This window comes from Sceloporus occidentalis, unplaced genomic scaffold (genome assembly GCF_023333645.1).
Source record: "Sceloporus occidentalis isolate IW3139 unplaced genomic scaffold, rSceOcc1.0.p SCAF_9, whole genome shotgun sequence".
Taxonomy (NCBI): Eukaryota; Metazoa; Chordata; class Lepidosauria; order Squamata; family Phrynosomatidae; genus Sceloporus; species Sceloporus occidentalis.
Genome location: NW_028316989.1, coordinates 45387075 through 45412943, shown reverse-complemented (window position 1 = coordinate 45412943; position 25869 = coordinate 45387075). Strand labels below are relative to the sequence as shown.

General features: G+C 40.3%; 1 protein-coding gene across 2 annotated transcripts; it reads right to left on the bottom strand.

Annotated features, from left to right (window-relative positions):
- Positions 1-908: 908 nt before the first annotated feature.
- Positions 909-25452, bottom strand: LOC149307446 (protein FAM169B-like). 2 transcript variants are annotated; one of them, XM_089538075.1, is made up of 9 exons: positions 25345-25452; positions 20821-20954; positions 19171-19270; positions 13941-14026; positions 11665-11839; positions 8651-8833; positions 4485-4613; positions 2487-2563; positions 909-1639 (listed from the first exon to the last, which is right to left on the bottom strand). In XM_089538075.1, exons 1-9 carry the CDS (start codon positions 25382-25384, stop codon positions 1415-1417), a joined length of 1149 nt encoding a protein of 382 aa, XP_089394201.1. In that variant the 5' UTR covers positions 25385-25452; the 3' UTR covers positions 909-1414. The 2 variants fall into 2 exon arrangements, with proteins under 2 accessions (XP_089394201.1, XP_089394202.1); XM_089538076.1 differs by lacking the exon at positions 25345-25452 and adding an exon at positions 23079-23830.
- Between the last annotated feature and the right edge of the window lie 417 nt (positions 25453-25869).

Sequence of the window (25869 nt, the reverse complement as noted above, 5' to 3'; positions counted from 1 at the left end):
TACATGAGCCAAGATGGGCTTTGGGAACTTTGAAGAAGCCTTTGTGTCCCTCCAACCACCTTCACAGGGACCTCTGGCGGAAACAAGGGAGAGGACCTTCTTGGCGGAGGCTCCCTGGGGCTTCATCTCCCTTTCTAAGAAGACTTAACTGTGTGTATGTATGCACAAACACTGACAGTTTACAAGGACAGGGGTTTTAATAACGTACTGCATTATCCATATAGATGTTGTTTTTTAATGTGCATGCTTTTATATTGCTTTTAATTTTAGGAAGGTTTAATTATATTTTAATTTTTGTATGCTTTTAGTGATGTGAATCTCTTATCATTTTTTGAAAGCCATCTTGAGGCTCACGATTAGGAAAAGAGCAGGATATAATGACGACAACAACTGTGTAATTCAAAAGGTACACTTAAAAAACAAAGACCTACCGCTGGAAATCCTCAGAAATCCATGTCGGAGATTTGGCATAGAGGGCTCTAAGCGTGCTTTCTTCTTGCAGGACACCATTTTCACCAATTCTGTGTCTCTAAATTCATAAATATTAAAAACAAGCCTTCCTTGACCCCTTCCTTGTATCTCTGCTCAACAGTGAAGAAAAATACTACAATGCATGCTTGAACTGTTGGCACCCCAGTCGCCAGGGCTTTGCTGTTGTTAAACTGTATTGCACCACCATCTGGTGGTGGCAGAAAAACATAGCATCATAATGTAGAACTAATACAGAAAATGAACTTCGTCCAACATGAACATAAGCAGCATAGAGATCTCACCTATGGACAGATGGGTGAATATTCTTCAGAAAGGGAAAAGAGGTGTAATTCTCATTTTAATAAGGAGTGAGAAATGCTTAACTTTTTTTTCTTTATTTATGATATTTGCATAACGCTTCCATACTAAAGTGCTCAGTTCAGTTATCAAAATAAAACAACAGCGAAGACTTAAATTTAAGCTTCACGTACACAAAATAGCAAAATATGCACACCAATTTTCACCCAGAAAACATAATCTGTATTTTGAAAAAGAACCATGGTTTGTGGTTGTATGACGCCAGGTTAAAAGAAGAGTTTGTTGTTGTGAGCTACAAGTCATTTCTGACTTAGACCCTAAGAGGGTTTTCTTGGCAAGATTTGTTTAGTGGAGGTTTGCCACTGACTTCCCCTGAGGCTGAGAGCATGTGACTTGCCCAGGATCACCCAATGGGTTTCATGGCTGAGCTGAGAATTGAACCCCAATCTCCAGAGTCATAGTCCAATACTCAAACTACTATGCAACAGTAGAGACACTTAAATAAATCCATGACTGAGCGAAGATTTGAATTAGGGACCTTATGGCTGGGTGGCCAATGCTCAAAGCTTATTATTCCACATCCATTCACATCTTGTTCTTATTTTATTTCTGCCACATCACAAAGTTAAGGCAGTCCTTTGAAGTGCTTAGGAATGGTGCCTTCATATGGTTCGCCACAACTTGCCCTTTTCTTTGATCTCTTACTTTGCTGTGTTTCAGCAGTATGTTGAACAACGTGTTCTTCATCATGAGGCCAAAGGTTGAATGCATCTTCTGGTTCACAGTTACATTCCTTTGTCAAATTATTAGGACCTGGTGATGCCGTACTTTTAGGAATGTGGCCATCTCGCTGAAATAAAAACAGGTATGTTATGGCTCACCAATACACCTGATGAGAAAAAGTCTGATTTGTGCTACATTTACACAGTATGGTCCAGTAGGTGCAGTCCAAGAGCAAATGGTAAAGTGACTAGGCTGGGGCTAACTGGGTTTGGATCTTATCAGTACCTGGGAACCCCAAATATGGCAGCTCCCTAAGTTCTGTGACAGAATAAAGGTGGGATATAATTCTATTAAATAAATGCATAGTAAGCAGAAACCAAGGGATCTGCCAATTTTCAGGATTAATGCAAAAATTGTATCCAATACAATTTTCATTGTGCATGCAATTCTGCAAAGTAACAGTTGTGCAATGCCTTTCATAATGATTTTATACTATGTGTTCTCCACTGTTCTGCAAGACCTCTCAGGGCATTTCTGCTTTTGTCTTTCCAGATGCAAATTCAAAAATAGGCAGCTCACCAATTAGTAAACCTGGGCTTGCATAGTGCTGTCTGAATGCTCATTGCCTTGAATGCTGCCTCTGAAAAGTAACCAAGTCACCACCCCAACCACTGTTTCAAGATCCAACCTCCCTGTCCCAAATAGGAATTCCACTTCTGGTTTTGAAAAGGGAAAAAGGGCATGTAGGGAGAGACAAGGTACAGAGAGAGCACCTTTATTTCTGGCAAAATTGTTCCTCTGGCTGATTTCCAGGAGCAGAAACAGCCCTTTTTATGGAAAGAACAATGGGCTCCACCAGGACATCCACTCTGACTGTGGTCAGCCCTCTCCCCATTCAGATTTCCTGCTCAAATAATCGGAACTACCAGGGTTATGAAAAATCAGATTATATTGTGAGCAGTTTGTCACTCTACCTTATTCATGTGTGTTTCATCTGACTGCACAGGTTCATCATCTTCAACCTTCTCCCCAGGGCTGCCCGAATCCACCTCTGGAACATGAGAATGCATTTCCCAAGAAAGAGACAATATAATAAAGAACATCAGTATCTATTCCATGACAACAGGTGTTTTTCTAAAGAGCACCCATAGGTTGCTTACAAGAAATGACAATTATATTCCATCACCCAATTCTGATGACCCGGCCATTTCATTACATATTAGACTACAGATTAGTTGAAGATTATCAACTAATTTTAATGCAATTTACTGAATCTTTTAATTTAATGACTGATAACAACCATAGGGCTTGTTATGACCTGGCTTGGGTCCATCTTACTCAGAAGACTCCAAGAAGCAGTTTGGAAGCCTTTGTCAGCATGCCTTTTACCTTCTGAGAAGATGGGTGATGAGAGAGAAGCGGGTCTTTTCAGCAACAAAAGCCCATGCAAGGAATGCCCTGCCCATTTAGATAAAGTAAATGTCTACACTCTTATCTTTCAGATGTTTGGTCAGGGTCACAGCTCTGTGGAACAGCAATTTCTTTGCATTCATAACCAGATCATCCTAATCCATAGTCACTCATTCTAGTGCAAAATCTAATCTGCAACCCTATATACACTGCAGCCAGACTGTTAAAAAGGGCTAGTTCCAGGGAGCATCCAAGTCCCAACAGCTCCAGTGATTACTGGTCAGTTTCTGGGCACAATTCAAAGCTTCATAATATACAATAGGGCTTTATTTTATGTACAGCTAAACTAAAGCTGTATTAATTTGGAAATATCGTAAGACAAAGTGACTTATTGGAAATGACAACAATGCTTAGTAAAGTAGAAAGCGGTAGGAAAAGAAGGAGAGTACAATACAGGTAGAAGCATTTAATCAAGGAATCGATGGCCCTGAGTTTGCAAGACCAGAGCAGGGCAATTGATGACTGAAACTCTTGGAGGTCTCTCATTTATAGGGTGACCATAAGCCACAGTTGACTTGATGGCAAATAACAATAAAACTACTTCAGGGTTGGACTATGACTCAGGAGACCAGGGTTCTATTCTCTACTCGGCCATGAAACCCACCCAGTGAGACCTTAGGCAAGTGACATGCTCTCAGCCTCAGAAAAGGCAATGGCAAATGTCCTCTGAACATATCTTGCCAAGAAACCACCATGATAGATTTGCCTTAGGGTCATCGTAAGTCAGGAACTACATGAAGGTACACAACAACAACAACAAATCGCACTGGTAGACTCTGCATATAACTTCAAGCATGCAGTTTTAGACTTTTGCCACCAGATGCAGCTAGTGCTACAGAATGCAAAATGACTTCTGAGTCTGAGAAACAGCTTTTTGTAACACACATTTTGCATCAGAAACCCTAGAAGACTTTTTCAGGAATATCACTCATTCCTCAAGAGAAGCAAAGTGTGATTTTTTTTAAATGACAAGAATGGTATCTTTGGTCTCATTCAAGGTGACCAACTGGTTTTATTAGCTGCCTGAAGATATACAAGTTAATCAGCAGGATCCAAATCTTTAGAAATAAAAAAGCATTATTAAATGCAAGGTATCTCCCACTTGTCTTTTTTGGCACTATGTGGCACAGCTTAGAAAAAGACAACACATGAGTACAGATACAAAATGCTTTCATATAATGTCATATTCTGCATTGTTTTGTTATATATTGAGGTATTGTTTCTTTCTATGGTTTTATATAGCTCCTGAAGAAAGAAAGCCTTTGAAAGCATACACAGGCCAAAACAGGGGGGCGGTTTGGCCAAAAATAATATGCATCAATTGAGCACTTTGAGACCTGTCTCTGGTTTCTTCTGCAGGTCAATAGAGGAATTCACGTCCCTGAGTTTGTAAGACCTGAATAGGATGTTAGCAACCAAGGCTCTTTATATCTTCTCATAAATAGGTTCACCATAAGACAAAGCCATGATAACACTTGGGCCCTCACTGCTTTTCTACTCACCTCTTGGAAGGTTTCGTTCCAGCTGAATCTTTAGCCAGATACTAACACGCTGGCTCCAGTCCCCTGGTGCCTCCACTTCCCACAGTCGAGACTGTTCTTCTGGATGGATCTCCAAGAACTTTTGACAAACTACAGAGAGAAGGCAAACAGGGCAAGGAAAAATCATGGGGAACCTCAATCAAAAGAACTGCACTGAAGAATGTCAACTCTCTTAATATTCTTCCAGATTATTACTTGTTTTCTATTAAGGCGCACAACATCACACTAGGCACAGTAGAAGTGGGGAAACAATAGCATAATATCAAAGGTGACAACATTGAATTGATTATGTCCAAAAGATATCTTGAGCAGTAGATGAAGCTGGTTGTGAGATTTGAAACCATTTCAATGAGGACTGGGTAACCCAGTCATTGCTACTATCTGTTTAACCAACGCTGCATATGAGCCAGGGTTACAGATAGGTCAGTCCACATTGTCACACAAAAGCACTGGATTGTTTTTGGTGGGTTTTTCGGGCTATGTAGCCATGTTCTAGAAGAGTTTATTCTCCAAAGATGCCAGCCACAGATGCTGGCAAAACGTCAGCAATAAATTCTTCTAGAACATGGCCACATAGCCTGAAAACCCCACAAATACTATGGATGCCGGCCATGAAAGCCTACAACCTCACACTGGATAGGTTGTTTGCAGTCTTTCTGTGCTTGCTGTGTGTGTGCTTACATTCATTCATCAAGGGAAAAGACACTACTTTTGCAGAGCCATGTTTACATTGTATTGGGGGGAGGGGGAGTCCCCAACAACTCACACTGAGCATGAGAAATCTCACAAGGATTAGTGAATCGTGACGGGCTGTTTCAACATGTTGAGATGGCCTGTCTCAATGAGAACGAGACAGTTAATGAGATTTCATTACATCCATAGCTGGGACTAACATTTGGATTTGAGCCACATTCTATCAATGTGGTAAGACCATTCTGCTGTGTGAAGAAGCCCTCTGGCACATTCTGCGGAGACCTGCCTCACAGTCCTACCCTGATGATAAACACCAGCAGAAAATCTGGAAGTGAGAGCGGCCAAAATCAATGCATCTGGGGCTAAATATCACTGTCGTGTATGTGTGTTGTGTGCCTTCATACCATTTCCATCGCTCAAGATATGTCGCATATGAAATAGAACTATTTGCGGGTCAGGAACTGGGAAACAGATTCAAACCTGGAGAGTGGTTGTTGTTTTTAGAAAATACCCTTACTAGTTCACATGGAATATCTGATGAAATCTGGAATATCTAGATCAGTTATACTGGACATATTGTGTTGACCTCTTGTAGGGAAAATTAAAATGATAATAATAACAACAGCAGATCCCAGAATTGCACCTACAATTGCACTAAACTAAATTAAGGTGATTCTGCCTTCTCTTGGGATAAGCAAAACCCAAAAGCAGAGACAGGAGAAAGCAATAGCCTCAATGTGACTGAGTTACTAAGCCAAGCTGGTCTCTGGCCAATGAACTCTATTCTACAGATTGTTGCAGGATGGAAATGGAGATGAGGGGAAGTCCACCACTTTATGCAATGGACTCCATATTCAATGGCATGAACCTTTCTGTTTTATTTATATTTCAGTATTTGTAACAGCCTGGAAGAATGTGGCACAATGAAGATTAGTTTGGGACTTCTAAAGTTTCTTGCATAACACTTTGTTTTGTAACAATATTTGGAAACCAGTGAAGAGCCCTGTCGAAAGAGCTGATTTATATCTTCCGTTCAACACTGAGTTTCTTTCTACAACACTGTCTGGACGCTTTCATGTAAAAAAGAAAAAAAGGAATGGTTTGTCTGAGTAGACACCAAACAGCTGTTTATAATGAGAAGTCACTGAGTAAGCGCAGCCTCACATCATTCCACTTTGAAAAGGACACATTAAGAAAGTAAAGATAACATAGCAGAGATTAAAGGGCAAGGAGAACCAAAACACTTTATTTATGTGTTTATTTCACACTTTATCATGTATCAAAAAGCTCTGATCTTTCATTTCCCCTGAATGGAACCTAGTCATCTACCCCAAAGTAAAATCCCCCCCAAAGTGATATTAATGGATACATAATACAAAACACATATTGTAAACTGACCTATGATAATGTTTTTGCTTGGTTATTCATCTATTTAAGCCAGTGTGGAGTAGTGGTTTGAATGATGGACTAGGATTCCGGGAGACTAAGGTTCAAATCCTCACTCAGCCATGGAAATCTGCTGGGTGATCTTGTGAAAATCACACTCTCTTAAGCTTCAGATGAAGGCAAATGCAAACCCCTTCTGAACAAATCTTATCAAGGGAACCCCACAATAGGGTTGTTTTAGGATTGCCATAGATCAGAAACTATCTGAAGGCTCTCTACAACAAATCCATGTATTTACAGGTTTGCCAATCCAGTAAACTATGACAAATGTGGGGGAAAGGGCTCACTAGCAAAAATAGTATTGGCATATCATAAGCTACACACAGATTACTCTAAAGAGGCACTTGGGTGGATGAAGTGTAGTCCTGAACTGGCTGAGTTACCCATTGGTATCATTTATTATTTCATAAATAGGGGAAGAGTCTTGCACTTTGGACACAAAATTCATTGCAAGAGACATCTTTTCTAGTTTGTGCCAAGTGACACATTTCAGAAGCTTGCGCCACTTCAAGGCAGGAAATAAATACATGTGACATGATGCACAATCTATTTTGAAAGGAAGGCAAGTCAAGCATAAATGTTAAATAAGAGTCAAGGTGCTCGGGAAAGAAACACACAGAAATAGCTTAGCCTTGCTGAAATTATTGAATTTTCCTCCCTGGGAAGGGGGATTCCATTTGCACTAGTGTGTGTGTGTGTGTGTGTGTGTGTGTATGTGTGTGTGTGTGTGAAGAGTTATACTCATTGTGTTAAGAAGAATACAATGACTAGAAATATATCACTAGCAATCTAAGTTTCTAAAGGACATTTCACACATTACATGGGAGCAAGCCCAGCTTGTAAACAGTTACCTACCTGTGAACAGCCTAAGTATTGATAAACAGGCAATGCAGCTTAACAAAATGCCCCAACATCACCGAATACACACATAACTCACATTAATATCCATGGGGAGCCAGGTTAATAAACATATTTCAAGATTAGCAAATTCTGTAGGCTGCATAAGAGTGTCTTAAGTGTCAGAGAGTCACAGCTGACTCACTAATATGGCAGCTGTATCTCTAGGATACAGGTACATGCTTATCACATTCTCAGTTCTACCATAGGCATACATTCAAAGAAGGGAAACATAGAGCCATCAGATTTTGCTTCAATTCTCATCTGCCCCAGCCAGCATGACCTAAGGTCAGGAATGATGGGATCCAGAGTGTGAGCTACAGGTATCCCCACCCCACCTCTGATTTAAAGGATGTAACATCTGCTCACTATCTCACATCTTATTACCTAATAAGTTTACTCTATTAATGTTTGCAGTCACTCTGTTTCCGACTTATGCAACTTTTAAAATTGGCCTCCTTGGGTCCCACACCAGGAGGAAGGCAGTGTGACCAAACCCTTATCCAGGTTGACTCTACAGCTGCAATCCTTGGGCATCTCTCACTCACTCTTAGGATGGCTCCCCGGATCTAGTCCTAAGGCTTCTAGGTGACCTCTATACGGGTCAAGTGGCCTTGTTGAGAAGTAGGTTCAATGTGATAAAGTGTGACCATTCTATCTTAGAAAATATTAAATTAATATTAATTAATCCAGAGAAATGCAGAAAATAAAAAAGTAAAGATCTGTTGTACAGCAAATAAAGGAAACATCTAGCCTTAAGCTGGTCCCCTTTACAGTGCACTGTAATGCTTCCATTTCAACCCAAAGTAACACTTCTCCCCAAAAACTTTCCCTACTTCATCTCCCAAAATCCTATTCAGATCTTACCAATCCCTCTCTTTCTAAATGGTCTTAACTCTTTTTCTGATCAGTTCTATGTCTATTTCATCCTGGCCCTATCTAACACTTTTACAGACAAGCCTCTGGTTTTTGTATTTTTTCCCAATTCCATGAGCTGTGATTGGCTTACTCTACCCAGACTTGCTCAGCTTCTTGCATTATAGTTGGGATATAAATTCATTAAACAAACAAACATAGAATAAGCTCTTTACCTCGATACATGTCTGCAGAAACAGGACAACTGAGTCCCAAAGCCTCCTCAGCCGCAAACATCTGACAAAAGTCATGAAGCATTTTCAGACCAAGTCCGCATCTTCTGAACTTTTGTCGGACAAACATGGTGTCCAAAACTGGGAGCAAGTAGCATTGGCTGGTGAGTCCATCACACAGGCTTCCTGGAAGGAGGACACAAAAATTGCCAGTAGTTACACTGAATTCTAAACAGAGCTCATGAATGAGTTGATTGAAATCAATAAGGAACAAGAGATAGAAAGCTGGTTTTGGAAACTGTGAGCTGCTTTAACCTAATTCTCTGCTTTTCAAAGCTATGGTGGTCTCTCAATGGATAAATTGTTATTTAAGTTGACCTATTGTAAAGGGTTGTATGAATAAATAAGATAATAGCTGATATATTAAAATAATTAACTCTCTGAAAAGCATTCTCCAAATGGTATAAAAAGTACGTTGTTCCTTTCATAAGACCAAAGGACTGTTTCAGACCACTGAGGACAGTCAGTTAAAAGTTCATCTGCAGTCTCCCTGATCAAGTAAGGTTTGGTGCAGTGAAGCACCTAATTTGTGCAAGCAAATCAAGATACGTGAGAAATGATTTTTTTTATGGTTGCATCCGCACAGCAGAAATAATCCAGTTTGACACCACTTTAACTGCCATGGCTCAATGCTATGGAATTCTGGGAACTGTAGTTTGTTGTGGCACCTGAGCTCTCTGACAGAGAAGGCTAAATGTCTCACAAAACTACAATCTCCAGAATTCCATCACACTGAGCTCATGGGAAAGCAGTGTGAGTTTCTACCTGGAAAGGGCAGATTGGTACCTCGGGAGGGGATTCAGTGCAGACCTGAGGTTCTCTACCCTTGTTGTAAAGAATTAACCTGTCTTTTTCCCGAGTGCACACTGAGAATAAATCAGTGAAGAGTTCCTCCTTGCAACCAGAAGATCTCGAGCAGAAAGTTCTTCCTTGGTAACAGAATCATAGAACCATAGAGTTGGAAGAGACACAAGGGCCATCCAGTCCAACCCCCTGCCATGCACGAACATACAATCAAAGCACCTCCCAACATATGGCCATCCATCCTCTGTTTAAAGATCTCCAAAGAAGGAGACTCCACCACTCTCCGAGACAGCATATTCTTATAGTCTAACAAGTCCTACTGTCAGGGTATTCCTCCTAAGGTTTAGATGTAATCTCTTTTCCTGTAGATTGCATCCATTGTTCCAGGTCCTATTTTTTGGAGCAGAAGAAAACAAGCTTGCTCCATCTCAAAATAACTTCCTTTCAAGTACTTAAACAGGGCTATCATATCCCGTCTTAACCTTCTCTTCTCCAGGCTAAACATACCCAGATCACTAAGCCGCTCCTCATAAGGCATGGTATCCAGACCCTTCACCATTTTGGTTGTCCTTCTCTGGACATGCTCCAGAAATTCTGCCTTTTTCAAGTTGAAAGTGTATGTACAAAGGGGCTCTTTCTTATTAATTCCAGAATGATTGGCCATAAAGGGTGAACTAAAGAGGCACATCAACATCAGGAAGCATGGCCAGTGGACACAATCCTTCTTCCCCCCATGAGTTTATTCCATTGGGGTGGATGGATGAGTCTTCTCTGAAGACCCCTATTTTGCTTTCGGTATGACGCTGAAGTGTTATGGGTGATGGCAAAGACAAGGGAAATACAGGGATGCCATCCGAGAAAGCAGCCTTTATGTAGCCTGCTCCCTTCAAGCCTTTAATCTGTTTGGTTTAGGTCACACATACTAAATGACTAACCCTCTGAGCCAACAGAATGGTAAACAGCAATTACAAGGGCAGAGAAAGAAGACAGCCATTAACGCTCTCAAACATCCAAAAGCCCAGGAAAAGCCCAACCCCTTCCTGCCCCACATCTAAAAGACCCAAACCAAACAAAATTGCACATTCCAGCTAGGTCCCTGATTAACAAGCTGTCTTGGCAGACATTTGTCCAGAGGGAGACCTTAGTCAGACAGAGCCCTTGTGTAACCGGAGAGCATGTTTCGGCTGAATGGTGCCCAAAGTCAACCCATTGTGTGATTTGTGTACACACGCAAACACACGCCTACAGAAAACCCAAGAAAGCGAGCAGAGCTATCTAGCTTCAAATAAAATTCAGTGAAGGCATTACTTGGCCAGTGGTGTGTGTTCATGTAATTCTGTTATATGTCAAGATCTGTGCAAAAGAGAAGAAGTGTGCATCAGAAGAAATTAACATGACGAAAGGATTAGACAACCATACCTTCCAGTATTTCACAGATGAAAACCAGGATGCATATGGACAAGTTATATCAACAAGTAGTCAGTATTGCAAAAGCTATTAATGAGGAAGAACACAGAAGCTAGAAGAGGCTGCAGCAGTTTGCTTTTCCTTAAACCTCCTGGGAAGGGTAAGATTCTGCCTTCTCCTTCTCTCACCACATTGAGTTAATATTTATTCATGAAAATAGTTCTATTCTGCCCTATCTCAAAAAAAAATCCCTGAAAGAAACATAACATCTCTGGGTGCATTTTGGAAGAAGCTTTCAAGTGTTCAAAATGTTTTTGTTTACTTAAGCAAGACTTACTTAACTGGTTTTTTAATTTCACGTATTCATATTGTTAGCTTTGAGTGAAAGGTTTGCTTAAATGTGTTTGACAGCTCTTTCTTTGGGGTGCAGGAACCCATCCCTATTCTTTCCATGTTAGTTCTGCCTCATTTTCAGTTAAGGAAATAGCACTCAGAAATATACAGTCGGCCCTCCATTTTTGCGGGGGGTCCATTCTGGACATTCCCCCGCACGAAAACGGAGGCTCACACTTATTCAAACCCCATAGGCTTGAATGGGGCACACCCCATTGAGGATAACAGAGGCAATTTTTAACATACACAATACAAGACACTTTGAAACCCACGTTTCTCTCTTGGTATTGTTTTGCACATTCGTTTTTGTAAATATGGTTAGTGATGTGAAAGTGTGCTCAAAACAAACATACCTTTTGCTTTGATGGTGTAGAAGGCAACCGCCTCTCCTTTCATCCAAAATATTTTGGCACACTCCTTCTTGGAATGAGGCACAAAGAGTACATCATGAGTCAAACTCCTTTCTAGTGTTCCAAAAATGATGCAGTTAAGCACAAAGAGGACAATTCTTTCTGTGAATGTCTGGACCTTAGAAAGCAAACCAAGCCAGGGGAAAGTGGAGAGAAAATAAGAGAAAATGGGTGGAGGGAAGAATTACTTCCAAATAAGACATTTAAATAACATTTAATGCAGAAAATGACACTGGATAAAAACAATGAAAAAGGTGAAGTTCCATGGTTATTAAAAACAAATACATTTACACAAACATGGAGGGTCTGCACATGAAATAGTTCCAGAAAATTGTGTAATTAATATTTGAGAAAATCAAGAGAGATTATCAAAATCAAGAGACATTTAAATTGCTACAAAAGAGGTAGAATCATAGAGTTGGAAAAGACCGCAAAGGCCATCCAGTCCGCCCCCCTGCCATGCAAGAAATCACAATCAAAGCATCCCCGACAGATGGCCATCCAGCCTCTGCTTAAAGACCTCCAAGGAAGGAGACACCACTACACTCCGAGGAAGGAGTGTGTTCCACTGTCGAACAGCCCTTACTCTCAGGAAGTTCCTCCTAATATTGAAGTGGGATCTCTTTTCCTGGAGCTTGCATCCATTGCTCCGGGTCCTAGTCTCTGGAGCAGCAGAAAACAAGTTTGCTCCCTCCTCAATATGACATCCCTTCAAGTATTTAAACAGGGCTATCATATCACCCCTTAACCTTCTCCTCTCCAGGCTAAACATCCCCAGCTCCCTAAGTCGTTCCTCATAGGGCTTCATGGTTTCCAGACCCTTCGCCATTTTAGTCGCCCTCCTTTGGACACGCTCCAGTTTCTCCACATCCTTTTTAAATTGTGGTGCCCAGAACTGGACACAATATTCCAGGTGAGGCCTGACCAAAGCAGAATACAGTGTCACTATTACCTCCCTTGATCTAGACACTATACTTTTATTAATGCAGCCTAAAATCACATTGGCCTTGTTAGCTGCCACATCGCACTGTTGACTCATGTTCAATTTGTGGTCTACTTGGATTCCCAGATACCTTTCACACATAGTTTCATTCAGCCAGGTGTCCCCCATCCTATATCTGTTCATTTCATTTTTCCGCCCTAAATGCAGTACCTTACATTTCTCCGTGTTGAAATTCATTTTGTTAGCTTTGGCCCCGGTTTCTAATCTATTAAGGTCATTCTGAAGTTTGATCCTGTCCTCAGGGGTATTAGCTACTCCTCCTAATTTGGTGTCATCTGCAAATTTGATAACTATACCCCCAATTCTGTCATTCAAGTCATTTCATACACAGTACTAACTAATCTGTCCTATAGTTATGAGACTTCTGCACAGAAGAGATTTACAGTGTCTTATCAGAGGCGGGAATTTGCAAAATAATGATATAGGCGTATTATTGAAATCTAACTACATCAAAATCAAAAGAAATCATTGTAAGCATTTCAGATCAGATAAATCCCCTTAAACAAGAAGAGCTCAATGAAGTAAATGCAATACATGTTTAAATGATCCAAGACAGAAGGCATTTGTAAATGTGTGTGTTAAATGAGATACGGTGCCAAAGGCTAATAAGACTGGATCTTCCCAACAGATGGACTATTAAGCAGCACTAACACTGCTAGGCTATTATTGCTAATGGAATAACGTCATTATCTGATTGCCTCTTCTGTTACCCACCAAAGGGGACAAAGGGGACAAAAATGGGGAAAAAGAAACCAGCAGATGAAATGAAATGCAGCTGAAGAACATTACTGGCTCTTATGATATCTGGAAAATAGAGGTGGAGATAGTGGTCAGGAAAGATAGAAATGTACCTGGCAAAGTATTTAGAAAAGTGCATGCTACCAGAGCATTATACTTAGAGGAAGGTGTCTGTGTGAATGACACATTATGGCCCTCCAGGGACAGACCAGCTTATGGTCACTTTACACAAGGTGGAGGACACCTATGACCAGATTTCTTTGCCCTCAATTTTTTTTTCTTAGCCTTAAAAGCAACTGCAAAAATGCTCAGTTTGGTTCAAGTCCATGTGCTTAGAGGTAGAGGGATGTAATTCTGTCCTTTATGCTAGTGGTTCTCACCCTCTATCTTTCCAGATGTTTTGGACGTTAGCTTGAGCATGTAAATGTTGAGGCCTTATTGCTGACAGAGATAAACAGCTTTATAGTAAAAACTTCACCTGTATCAGACCTTCTCGGAAAGGATCAGTAGTCTTCACTACATCTTCAATAGGCCACCAGGAACTGTGCAAATACAGTGCTAAAACTGGGGGGGAAAGGAAACTTCTATTTAAACTGGTTGCAGCAATGATACTAAGAGAACATACAGATTTTCAGAAACATGCCTATTGTCATCTTCTTGTTACCTGCATGAGTTGCTACATATTTTTACTGCTAGCAAGCCATTCTCCTCCCCACTGCCACACCTGGATTTTCAGGAGGCACTGAAATTAGGGAATCTAAAAGAAGTAGCCAGCTAGCAACACATATGACACAACAGTCATACTGGAGTACTTCTTATTTTGCACACATTTTTTTTGCTGTTATTTGAAATATTCAAGGTGAATTCAACTTATGATGACCTGATGAATGAGAGACCTCCAAGAAGACTAGTTATCAATTGCATTCCTCAGGTTTTGCAAAAAGTTGGGACTTCCTTCATTGAACCAATCCACACAAACACACACAGGTCCCACTGATTTAGTTTGTTGTTATCTGCCACCAGCTTTGACTTACAAACAAGAGACCCCTAAGAGATCTGGTCATGCACTGCCTGCTGAGCCTTTGCAAACTCAGAGCTGTGGCTTCTTTGACTGAAAAGACTGTCCTCTTTTCCTATAGCCTTCCACTTCACCAAACATTATCATCTTTTCCAGTGAGTCATGTTGTCTCATTATATGTCTCAAATACACCAACCTCAGGTTAGTTATCATGGCTTTTAGCGAGAATCAATTCGGTAGGTCTACTACAATTGGGATCAACGATTACACTTAGGCCTTTTTTTCCCTATTAGCATTTTAACAGAACATACTGTAAATGTTCACATGTATATTTATCCTTATCTTATAAACCGATTTGTGAAAATTATTTTGAATACAAAGGCATTTTAAAACACCAGGGTGAGCTTTAATATGATTATAACAACAGTGTGGCTCTCACGAACAGTAGGATTATATAATTCCCCGTCCCAGAGCTATCTCATGTAGTGGCTGCAATCCAACATTCCCTTAGCAAAAGATAAATATGCACATGCAGAGATATACTGCAGCAGCACGACGCAGCTCCCATGCAGAACAGCAACATTGTATAACACATATCAATGAGTGGGTGCCATTGTTCAATGCATTCCATGCAATGAGCAATGCATCACATAACCATAATGCACAAGAGCAATGCGTCCAACCATGTCGGACCAAAGGCCAGTTTTGTCCAACATTCTGTTCACAGAGTGATTGTGAATCAACTGTTTCATGAGGCAGCCAAAAAAACCAATGCGATCCTAGAATGCATCAACAAGGATGTAGTGGCCAGATCAAGTGTCCATACTATTCTGCTTTGGTCAGAACTCTCTTGGAAAACTGTTTTATTTCTCGGTACCACAGTTCAAGAAGGATATTGACAAGCTGGAAGGTGTCCAGAGGAAGATGACCAAGATTGCTAAAGGTCTGGAAACCAAGCCGAAGAGAGACAGCTTAGGGTACTGGGTATGTTTATCTTGAAGAAGAGTAGATTGAGAAGTGCTAATGACAGCCATCTTTTAATATCTGTCAGGAAGTCATCTAGAAGATGGAGCAAGCTTGTTTTCTACTGCTCCAGAGACTAAAACATAGAAGCAATGGATCCACTCTCTATGTACATTTTTAAAAGTCAAATAGGGCTATGTCCACTACCCTCCAAGAAAGTCTATTCGACCCTCAACAGCTCTTAAAGTCAAGACATTCTTCCTAAAGTTCAGGTGAACTCTCTTCTCTTGTAATTTGAATATATTATATGTTAACTAAAACATTCATATCCCACTATATATGGAAAAGAAAAACTGTGGGCAGCCTACAACAATGTCAGTTTAATCAATGTGCAGTTGACACACTCTCAAAAAACAGATTAAACAATGGAATAATTCAAAAAATAATTTAAAACCATTTACGTCTACAGATTTAATGAAATTATTAGCCCACAAGGACTTTAACTTTGTACCAGAATGAAACCATTCAGGTCTGAAAGAGCTGGTTATTCCACAACCAGGGTACCACAGAAGAGAACATCCTCAAACAGTGTGTTGACTCCACTGGTGGCACACAGTGAAGGACCCTTCCAGCGTCCAGACATATACAGAGAGAGGTGGTCCTTCAAAAACTGAGGTCCCAAATCAACTCCATGTAGAGTCCATTGAGTGCATGACTATATATGCATGTATATAGTGTACATGAGCACATGAGTATATACACATATATAAGTCTAGAAATTTTAGTCAAAAACTTGACCCCAAAAGACTTGAGTCGACTTTTCCATGGGTCAATGTAAGTATTGTACTTTAACGCCTATTTTTTAAAAAGAACCATCCCCTGGTGAAAGGCAAGAGTGTAATTTAATCTGGAAGCATTGACCCTCCTCTTTCATCGATCCAGCCTTTAGTGTGAGCACAAACAGTTATGGCTGCTGAAATTTTGCAAGTTCTTTGGCACTGTTTTCCTTTCCTTCAGCCTTTAGATCCTTTGTTACATGCCCCTAACTTTTACACTCAACTTATGCACAGGTCATATCGAAATCCATAATTTTAGTCCCAAAACCTGCCCTCAATTTATACACAAGGTCAACTTATAATCAAGTATATACAGTAGCCTAATAAAGATGTTACCAATGCATGAATTATGTGGTAGATAACTCTCTGTACAGCTAGCAGGCCTACATACAAAACAGGAGGAATAAAAAGCTGCATTAAACCAAATCAAGTTGCAGGACATTTCCAGCTTAGTATTATCTGTACAGCAGGTGGGCTACTATTGGCCTGCAACCTGCATATGGTCCTTAAAGACTTTAAGCAAAATTGGACCTCCGTATCCACGTAGTCTTTATCCACAGATTTAACCATGCATGGCTTGAAAATATTTTTAAAAATATAAATTCCAAAAAGGAAAGGTTGACTTTGCTATTTTATATAAGGCACACAATTTTACTATGCCATTGTATTTGATGGGATGTTAGCATCCACTGATTTGGGTATCCATAGTAGGTCCTGGAACTAAATCCCAGTGGATAACATGGGTCCACTGTATAGCGATACCACAGATACCCAAACCTCAGAATTCGCTCTTGCAAGCTTCTCACTCAACAGCTCAGTGGAACAGGACTGCAAAGGGAAGGAAACACATGGAAATGTATTATTCTCCCTATGTAAATTGTGCTCTCTCTGGCCTACCATACAGCTGTTTAGTAGGTGAAATACAATTTAAATTGGGGAGATTTTGCCAAAGCCTTTGTCAATGGCTTTCATCTTTCTCAGCCTTTAGAAGATAAGCAGGAGATCATGGATTCTACCGGCTGAGGCCTTTATTTTCCTATTGCAACCTTGGCCACAATGGCTTCAAAAGCAGCAGTGAACAAGACAAACTTCTCTTCCCTATTACACAGATTCCAAACTTTTACACCTTCTTTTATAATTCAGCAATATACCATTATGACACACAGTGTTCCAGGGAACTGCAAGGGGGGCTTTTTGTGACCAATTCTCGTTAAAAAGTTGACTCTTCTTCATTACTACAGGTTAATGTCAGGAAACAGTGTGTGCTTTTGTTCCACTCTACACCTTATGACAAAGCATTACCATACCCACAATCATATTAAAGGAGATTTAAAGGAAATGTCAGCCTTAACATTTCTAGACATGCTGATTATAAAATAAATGGAAGGAGGCTGTAACTTGAGCTCTCGATGTTCCTAAACTAACAAAAGCTCACAAAATGGCAACTCATGACACAGTCGAGAGAACTGTTAAGGAGTTCAATAATGAAGAAGGCATTAAACTGGGTTATGGATTACATTTCAAAGGTACGAACAAAATAGAAACATCAAACACGGGGAGCAAAACAGTCTCTTCATTTTCTTACCCTAAGCATACGAAACATTCTCATACAAGTGAAAAAGATCTTTGTTAGAAAAGCACTGGTTGAGGGATGAGGGAAGTTTCAACTGCTATTAAAATTGAGAAGGGACCTATCTACAAATAAGAGTGGGAAGGATTCACATCTTAAGGCAACGGACATGGGGTCTTCTGTCATGCCCATATCATACAGTGTTGTTTTGTGTATACATTATTTTAAAAAGCATTCTTATATGCATTCAACTGCGCATCTTCTTCTCAAACACATTCAGTTGCGCATCTTCTCTCAAATTAAAACATGCACTTTCCCACAAAAGTGATATGGAACCTTATCAAAATATGCCATGAAATATGTTGCAACATTCAGAGAAGCTCATCTGGTGCAGGGATGAGTAACATGCAGCCTGTTGGCAGTATTGTTTCGGTAGCTCCCAGGGGGTCAAAAACACTGGAAAATTTATAGTATCTCAATAAAACCTTTTGCCCCTAAATGCCCCAAAATATAGGAGTTATGGGGGCATGATCACTATGTTTTGGAGAGAGGTGTTTTAGACCATGAAGATATCTTTGTTTAAAACAAGAAGTGACTTCCCAATTCTGAAATTCCCTGGAGTTGGGGACGCAAAACATGACAAAATGTCCCTAATCTGGAGGCAAAAGTATTCTATTCTATTCTATAATCTCCATGGTCTCCAAGGGAGTTAATGCAGCTCCCTAGCCTCCAATTCCAATTGTCCAGTTTTAATCAAGTAGATGCCAATATTCCAATTTATACCTTTGTCCAATTTCGTATACAAATTTCCAAATATCAATTCTTTAACTATCCCTAGCTGCTGCTAGGCAATACATATGATACCGAGCTACACAGAACAATGGTCTGACATTAAGTCAGACTAGAAGACCTCTTTAGCATCATTTTTTCTGCAGTAATGCTCCCACAAGTGAGGAAAGGCAACTGTCTAGCTGGCATGGTCACTAGCATTAACACTCCTCATTACAACTTACTGTTTACTTTGTTTACGTTACTATTATGGGTCAGTGAAAGTATTAATCCAGGGAAAGGACAAGTAAGGTTTATGGAACGTTACTGAACTATCTGTAAGCAATGTGTATGTTAACTGTGTAAGCAAAGTTAAACGTGTATTCCACTCAGACATGTAGAATAGCTTACATATATTTTCTTTGTGGCCTCCCATCCAGCCCCTTTTCAGGGCCAAATGCCCTTAGCTTCAGCAGTTACATCTTATTTCTTCCATCATTATCTGAGGCATAGTGATAGATGAAGGAGAAGAAGAAAAAATGAACACACTAACCTGCATTCTTGTCTTGTGGATCAGCCAAAACCAGAATTTTACATTTACTGTCTTCTCTGTACAGAGGGAGGAAATGCATCAAGGAAGCCTCAAGTTGAACCTATGATCAAACACATTATTTACATTCAAATGCCTAAAGTGTACTATTGACATGAAGAAGAAAAGAAGGAAAATTATCATCAATAACCTATGATTTTAAAACCACTCCATTTAGAAATAGTCTTACACTGAACTCTCCCACATGTCTTTTTATACTCAAAGAAAAGGAACCTAAGAACCATAATGGCTGAAATGTTTATTGAAAGCAATCTACTCTATATACAGAGAGATATAAACATTAGATCATTGACCTATGTCTGAAAGGACATCATATTTGGGAGCTTCACATATAAAGAATACTTCTAAAATAACGCAATCTAAGAATTGCTTTACATGGAACTCTGATTCAAGGTTGAGAAACAAGTGGACCCTAGAACTGATCAAGGTTCGACTCTCACTGGAAGCATGGACATTTTTAGATGGTTTGAGCAGTAACACTGCTTTAAATTAAACAACAGCCCCAGGAAGTAGTCAGGTTGAAACTGGGGAGGTAGCAGGCAGAATTTAAGCTTAAAGTGGGAAGGTTATTGAGGGTTTTTATTAGTTTAGCAGCCCTTTCAAGTCTGGGATGTATCTCATCTTAAGTGTCATCATCCACCCCAACAATAGGTCAAATGACTAAATTTTTTAAGCTTCTCATCTCATGTTATTTTTAGTCTTGACAGAATGTGGTCAACAGCCTTTTAAACATTACATGTCTGTTACATCGGGAGGAGAGAATAAAAGCGACCCAAAGGATGTGTCACTGTAACCACTGTATCGGTCTGGTGTCTTTGTAGATACCTGTTCTCCTTTCCCAAATGTCACCACTGCTTCCAAAGTCCAGCACTGCAGTGGAGTCAAAATAATACAGTACTTTATTTCTGACTGTTAGCCGCAAAAATCCAGAGGCTTTGGGAAACGAGGCCAAGGCGGCATCCTCAGCTCACCCTATTGTGTCTCACTATTATTGTAAGGCTGCAGTGTCACTTAGCGTGCTAAGCTTCTCAGTCTGCCATCTCCCTCTCGCCAACCAAGCACCAGATGGGACACTAACGCTGCATCGCGGCACGACAGGTTGAGCTAAGGACAGAACAACAGCCTTAACCCTCTTGTCCTCCCCCAACACACACACACTCACACATGCCCCAGTTGTTTTATTTAGCCTCGGAAGTAGTTGTGTCCTTGCAACACTAGAGGGCATTACAAGAGTATTTTAAGGCAGGCCTTCCTTTCCTTCCTTGGGCTAAATAAAAAGTTACTTACCATAGACAGGGTTTCCCCTTTCTTATAAAGAAATGACATTCCAGAGTTGGAAGGAACAATTGTTTCAGTCACTTTTTCCCTCTTACTCCAGCTTAAGAAAACAGTGTGCCTTATATAAACTCTTTTGTTTTGTTTAGTGCATATCAGAGAATTCAGCAAAGCATCAACCCCTTGAAAGGATGCCAAAAGGAGTAAGGGATGGGGGAAAGATTTGCACATCCAGTCTGCCTCCAGCTGGAAGCAGCCTGTGCTTCAGACTTAAGCCACACATTTTTATCTAGTCTGCATTCAGAAAGGACTACTTACTTTCTCTCTTCCAGGAACAGAGAAAAGTTCAGGAGCTAAAGACGATTCCTCTAATAGTTTAGTATGGTACACCAGAGATGTTCTTTCTAGAATTTCAGGGTTTATTTCTTTCATATCCACTGGATAAAGGAGACCTAAGACAAAGGACAGGAGAGTCAGAATGGTGTAGATATTTGAATGTAGGACATTTATCCTGGAGACTAGGGTTCGAATCCCTGTTCGGCCATGGAAACCCACGCATTGCAGGAAGACAAAGCACAGCACCTTTGGAGATTGGAGATTTCATTCTGGCACCACATTAAAAAGTGCTTTTTATTAAAGACTTTGGAGACTAGCGACTTATTTCAAAACAAGCAAACACGTGGTTTTAAACCTTTTAAATCCTTTTGATTTACAGCATACTGTATTGTAGCTCAGCGATTCTTGCAATACAGGTAACACATTTCATTCACACTGTAAAATGCTGCCAATACAAAACTTAAACTTTAACAACTTCTTAGCAAAAAGAATCTTCAGAGTGGATGCCAGCCATGAAAGCCTTCAACCGCACAATCCTCAGAGTGGTTTATTTAAAGCAGTGTGATGATGATCAATATACACACAAAAAAATAACAGGACAAAATCTTCATATAAACCCACTTCACGTTGCCCAAAGAAGCCAATATCTTGTTTTCAAGAAATCGATCCAAACCTCCTAACCACACAACACAAAAAAAGAAACCCACAAAAAAAAAAAATCATTAATATCTGCTGAACCCAGGATTCTGTTACAAGAATATGTATCAGAATTAGTGCCACAAGTTTAAAATGACTTTCACGTTGAGATATTTAAGTATCCAGTATAATTGTTTGCAGCATCTTCAGTTTAGTTGTTCAGTCATTTTCAGTTTCAATTAGTTTTGTCTCCAAAATAGAGACTGACTCACACCGCTCTTCCTAAAACATTTTCAACTGCAGTTGTACTATCTAGAATCATATTCTATTGTCATAAATTGATGTGTTTTATTCATAGCAAAGTAACTCTTGTTTTTGCCTAACCTTAGAAAGAGCTAATGTTTGGTGGGGACAGGGTTTCCAACAGTTGTGTTGCAGACAGAAATAAAAAAGCTTTCTAACATTTAGCTTGGAGAAAAGAAGATTAAGAGGTGATACAATAGCCCTGTTTAAATATTTGAAGGGATGTCATATTGAGGAGGGAGCAAGCTTGTTTTCTGCTGCTCCAGAGAATAAGACCTGGAACAATGGATGCAAGCTCCAGGAAAAGAGATTCCACCTCAACATTAGGAGGAACTTCCTGAGAGTAAGGGCTGTTTGACTGTGGAACAAACTCCTTCCTCGGAGTGTAGTGGAGTCTCCCTCCTTGGAGGTCTTTAAAGAGAGGCTGGATGGACACCTGTCAGGGATGCTTTGATGTGGATTTCCTGCATGGCAGAATGGGGTTGGACTGGATGGCCCTTGCGGTCTCTTCCAACTCTATGATTCCATGATTTGTGAGTCTTCCTTTTCTACTTAGATCCTGTTCTCTACAAATGTCTGATTATGGACAGCTTCTACTAGAAACCAGGTAACTGGAGGCTGCCAAATTCCAGTATTTTAGCCAATCTAAGTCCTTAGCGTTTAAAACAGTTATCCATCTAAGGCTGTGTGTAAAGAGGATACTGTGCCAAAAAAGCTTTAGTAAACCAGTCCGATTTTATTTTTAAAAGGCCAAACATGTTCGAAGGTTACCATCAAAGGCAGAGGTATAAAATACGAGGGATTTTTTGCACGCACTGAAACCATGCAACCATGCAGAGGTTATATTTAGAGCCAGAAGCCTCTTGCATTTGAGAAATTCCAGACATTTCTAGCCTTTCCAGCTGAAAAATGCTGACTGCCATCTTAAATAACCTAAGCTGGTAAAACAAGTTCAGGAGAGCACATATAATGGTTCGACGGCAGCAACGCCAACATAGGTCTTAACCAAGTAGGTAGAAGCCTCCAGCCTTTTACATGTGGCAAAAAGCGTCATTCATGCAGAAGAGACATGTTTCTGCTCCTAATAAAGGAAATAATATACATAATTTTATGTTGCTTTCAGCTTTAAAATAAACATCAGAGGACATTCTTAGGACCAAACAAAGATTTAATTTCAACGTGTTTTTAACGTCTTCGACGGATGAAATGGAGAAGAAGAAAAAGAAAAAACCTAGAGGAACATTAATGGCTCGATTCCAGAGCAGAAAATTGACTTAGGCTTTGCCTAAACAATGCCATACCTTTAAGCCTTCTGACAGACAGTTGGGCTTGGAAAACAATGTTCAGTCTGAAAGCAGAGCCTATTAAAAAGCATAATGTTTCCAAACAGCATCTGCTATGTACTAATAAGCATTACTTAAAGGACACAGACCTTTAATTGCTACCAAACATGCACTTAGTAAAAAGAAAGAGGGGGGGAAACGGGGGCACAAGGCAATCGTTCCCAAAAACATCACATGGCCCCATAGGAATCCCAACAACACAAAGTGTCTTTAAGCCCAATTTTGCTGGACGTTGTGCTGCCCCAGCAAAAGTCCCGACTCTATGAAAATGTTTGCAAACGGACTCCAAATAAGAATTACATCAGAGCTATTTGCCATCTGTTGTCAGCAATGCTGCATGGTTAAGGCATGCAAGTGCAATGTTTTTCATGTGCAACTGAGCAGAGCCTGCGCATTGCAGGAAGAGAGAGCGTTAAAAACCCTGTTGGGAATGTTCAGAGGTAGCTGCGTTGGCCATTTAACAAATGTGAACAAAAATCCATCAGTGACACTTTTATCGGTCAACCGAAAGGCGCAATATTTGCAACAAGTGTATTGTGCATTTCGGTTGGCGAACAAAGGTATCACTGATGGATTTCTGTTGGGAATGTGTTTGTGTGTCCCTGACAGAAATCCTAGAGAGAGCCAATGAACTCGGACTTTACTATTTGTGGTTTCTACCTCGAGCACAAGTATGTATCTATGTATCACGGGGTTTGTATGTATCTGTCTGTCATGGGGTTTGCAAACCTTTGAGGCTGAGAGAGTGTGACTGGGTGTGTGAGTGTACATGAACCATGGTGGCTCTGTATATAATAATAATAATAATAATTTGTTTTATTTATATACCGCTATTCCAAAGATCATAGCGGTGAACAGCAAGTAAGCTAATTAGCAAGTAAGCTAATTTGCCCCCAACAGTCTGGGTACTCATTTTAGCTCCCTCCTTGGAAGGATGCAAGCCTGAGTCGAGCTTGGGCCCTTTTGCTGGTCTTGAACTCGCAACCTTGTGGTTTTGAGTGTATGGCTGCAGTACAGGCATTTAACCACTGCGCCACCAGGGCTATATGTATGTATGTATATGTATATGTTGTATGTATGAGAGCCACCATGGTTCATGTAAACACACACACACACACAGCCTCAGTCACACACTCTCAGCCTCAGAGGATTGCAAACCCCATGATAAATATGTATGTATGTTATCACAGGGTTTGCAGTCCTCTGAGGTTGAGAGAGTGTGACTGAGAGGCTGTGTGTGTGAGTGTACATGAACTATGGTGGCTCTCATATATATACACAAACACACATATAAATATATATATTTCTTGTATGTATGAGCGCTACCATGGTTCAGGTAAACACACACCCAGCCTCTCAGTCACACTCTCTCAGCCTCATAGGATTGCAAACCCCATGACAGACAGACAGACAGAGAGACAGAGATTGATATATATGTCTCTATCAATCAAGGAGTTTGCAATCCTGAGGCTGAGAAAGTGTGACTGGGAGGCTGGGTGGCTCTTGTACACACACACACACACACATACACACATATGTATATACATACACACGCACATATAAATATATACATGTATATAGGTGTATCTATACACACAAATATATGTACCCACATACACACATATATACACATGTATATATGTGTATATATACAGTATATACACACACACATATACACACACATATATATACAGATATACATGTATATATACACATATACACACATATATACACACACAAATATATGTACACATACACATGCATATATATACATATACATATACAGACACTCACAAATATACATGTATATATGTGTGTGTGTGTACACACACAATATATATATATATATATATATGTTGTCTGTATGAGAATCACCATGGTTCATGTGAAGACACAGCCCCAGCCCCTCAGTCACACTCTCTCAGCCTCAGAGGGCTGCAAACCTCCGAGAGAGCAGCAGTGACTTGAAGGGAGGCACACATAACATCAACCAATGCACATCATGTGCTGAAAGGAGGGGAGTCCCAGCACAGCAATGCCTCATAAACATAAAGCATAAACCCAAGAAGGGCGAGCGAGTGGCTCCTCCTCCCTTTTCTGGGGCTGAGGACTGGAGAAGGGAACAAAGATGGCGGCGGGAGGGACCTGAGGGGAGAGGGAGGAAGCCTGAAGGAAGGCGTCCATGGCGAGGGCGCTCCCTGCTCCTCCTCGCCCTCCTCCTTACCCGCTCCCTGCTTCTGAGGCGAGAGGAGAGGCGCCGCCATGGCTCCTTGGAAGGGCTTTCCTCCTCCTCTTCCTCCGCCTCTGAGCCGCCCATCTTTCCCCCTCCTCCGCCTCTTTATCCAGAGCCAAGAGGGAGGCCATCTCTCTTTATTTATCTCATGTACACACATAGAGACACACGTATCCATCTATACACTGCAAACGGAGCCACGCATTTTATACACAAACACACATTTATATACCTGCAAACACACGCACCCACAATAGGCATACATCCATATACATACAAAAACACAAATTTATATACAAACTTGCACATTACACACACACAAATTTATATACCAATATACACATTTATCTATATACATACAAATGTATCTATACATACAAACACACACACACACACGTACCTATGCCTGTACAAATACACATATTTATCTATATACGTAACACATTTATCTGTACATGCAAACATACACACATTTATCAATATACTGTATATACAAACACAAATGTAAATTTGTGT

Bases quoted from the DNA above. Each gene is read 5' to 3' on its own strand.
- LOC149307446 (XM_089538075.1), bottom strand. From the start codon at position 25,384: ATGGCGGCGCCTCTCCTCTCGCCTCAGAAGCAGGGAGCGG. The intron at 2,564-4,484 runs GTGAGTAGAAAA...CTCATGTTCCAG, and splicing joins GGAACGAAACCTTCCAAGAG to AGGTGGATTCGGGCAGCCCT. The intron at 1,640-2,486 runs GTAGAGTGACAA...TTTTTATTTCAG, and splicing joins ATGAAACACACATGAATAAG to CGAGATGGCCACATTCCTAA.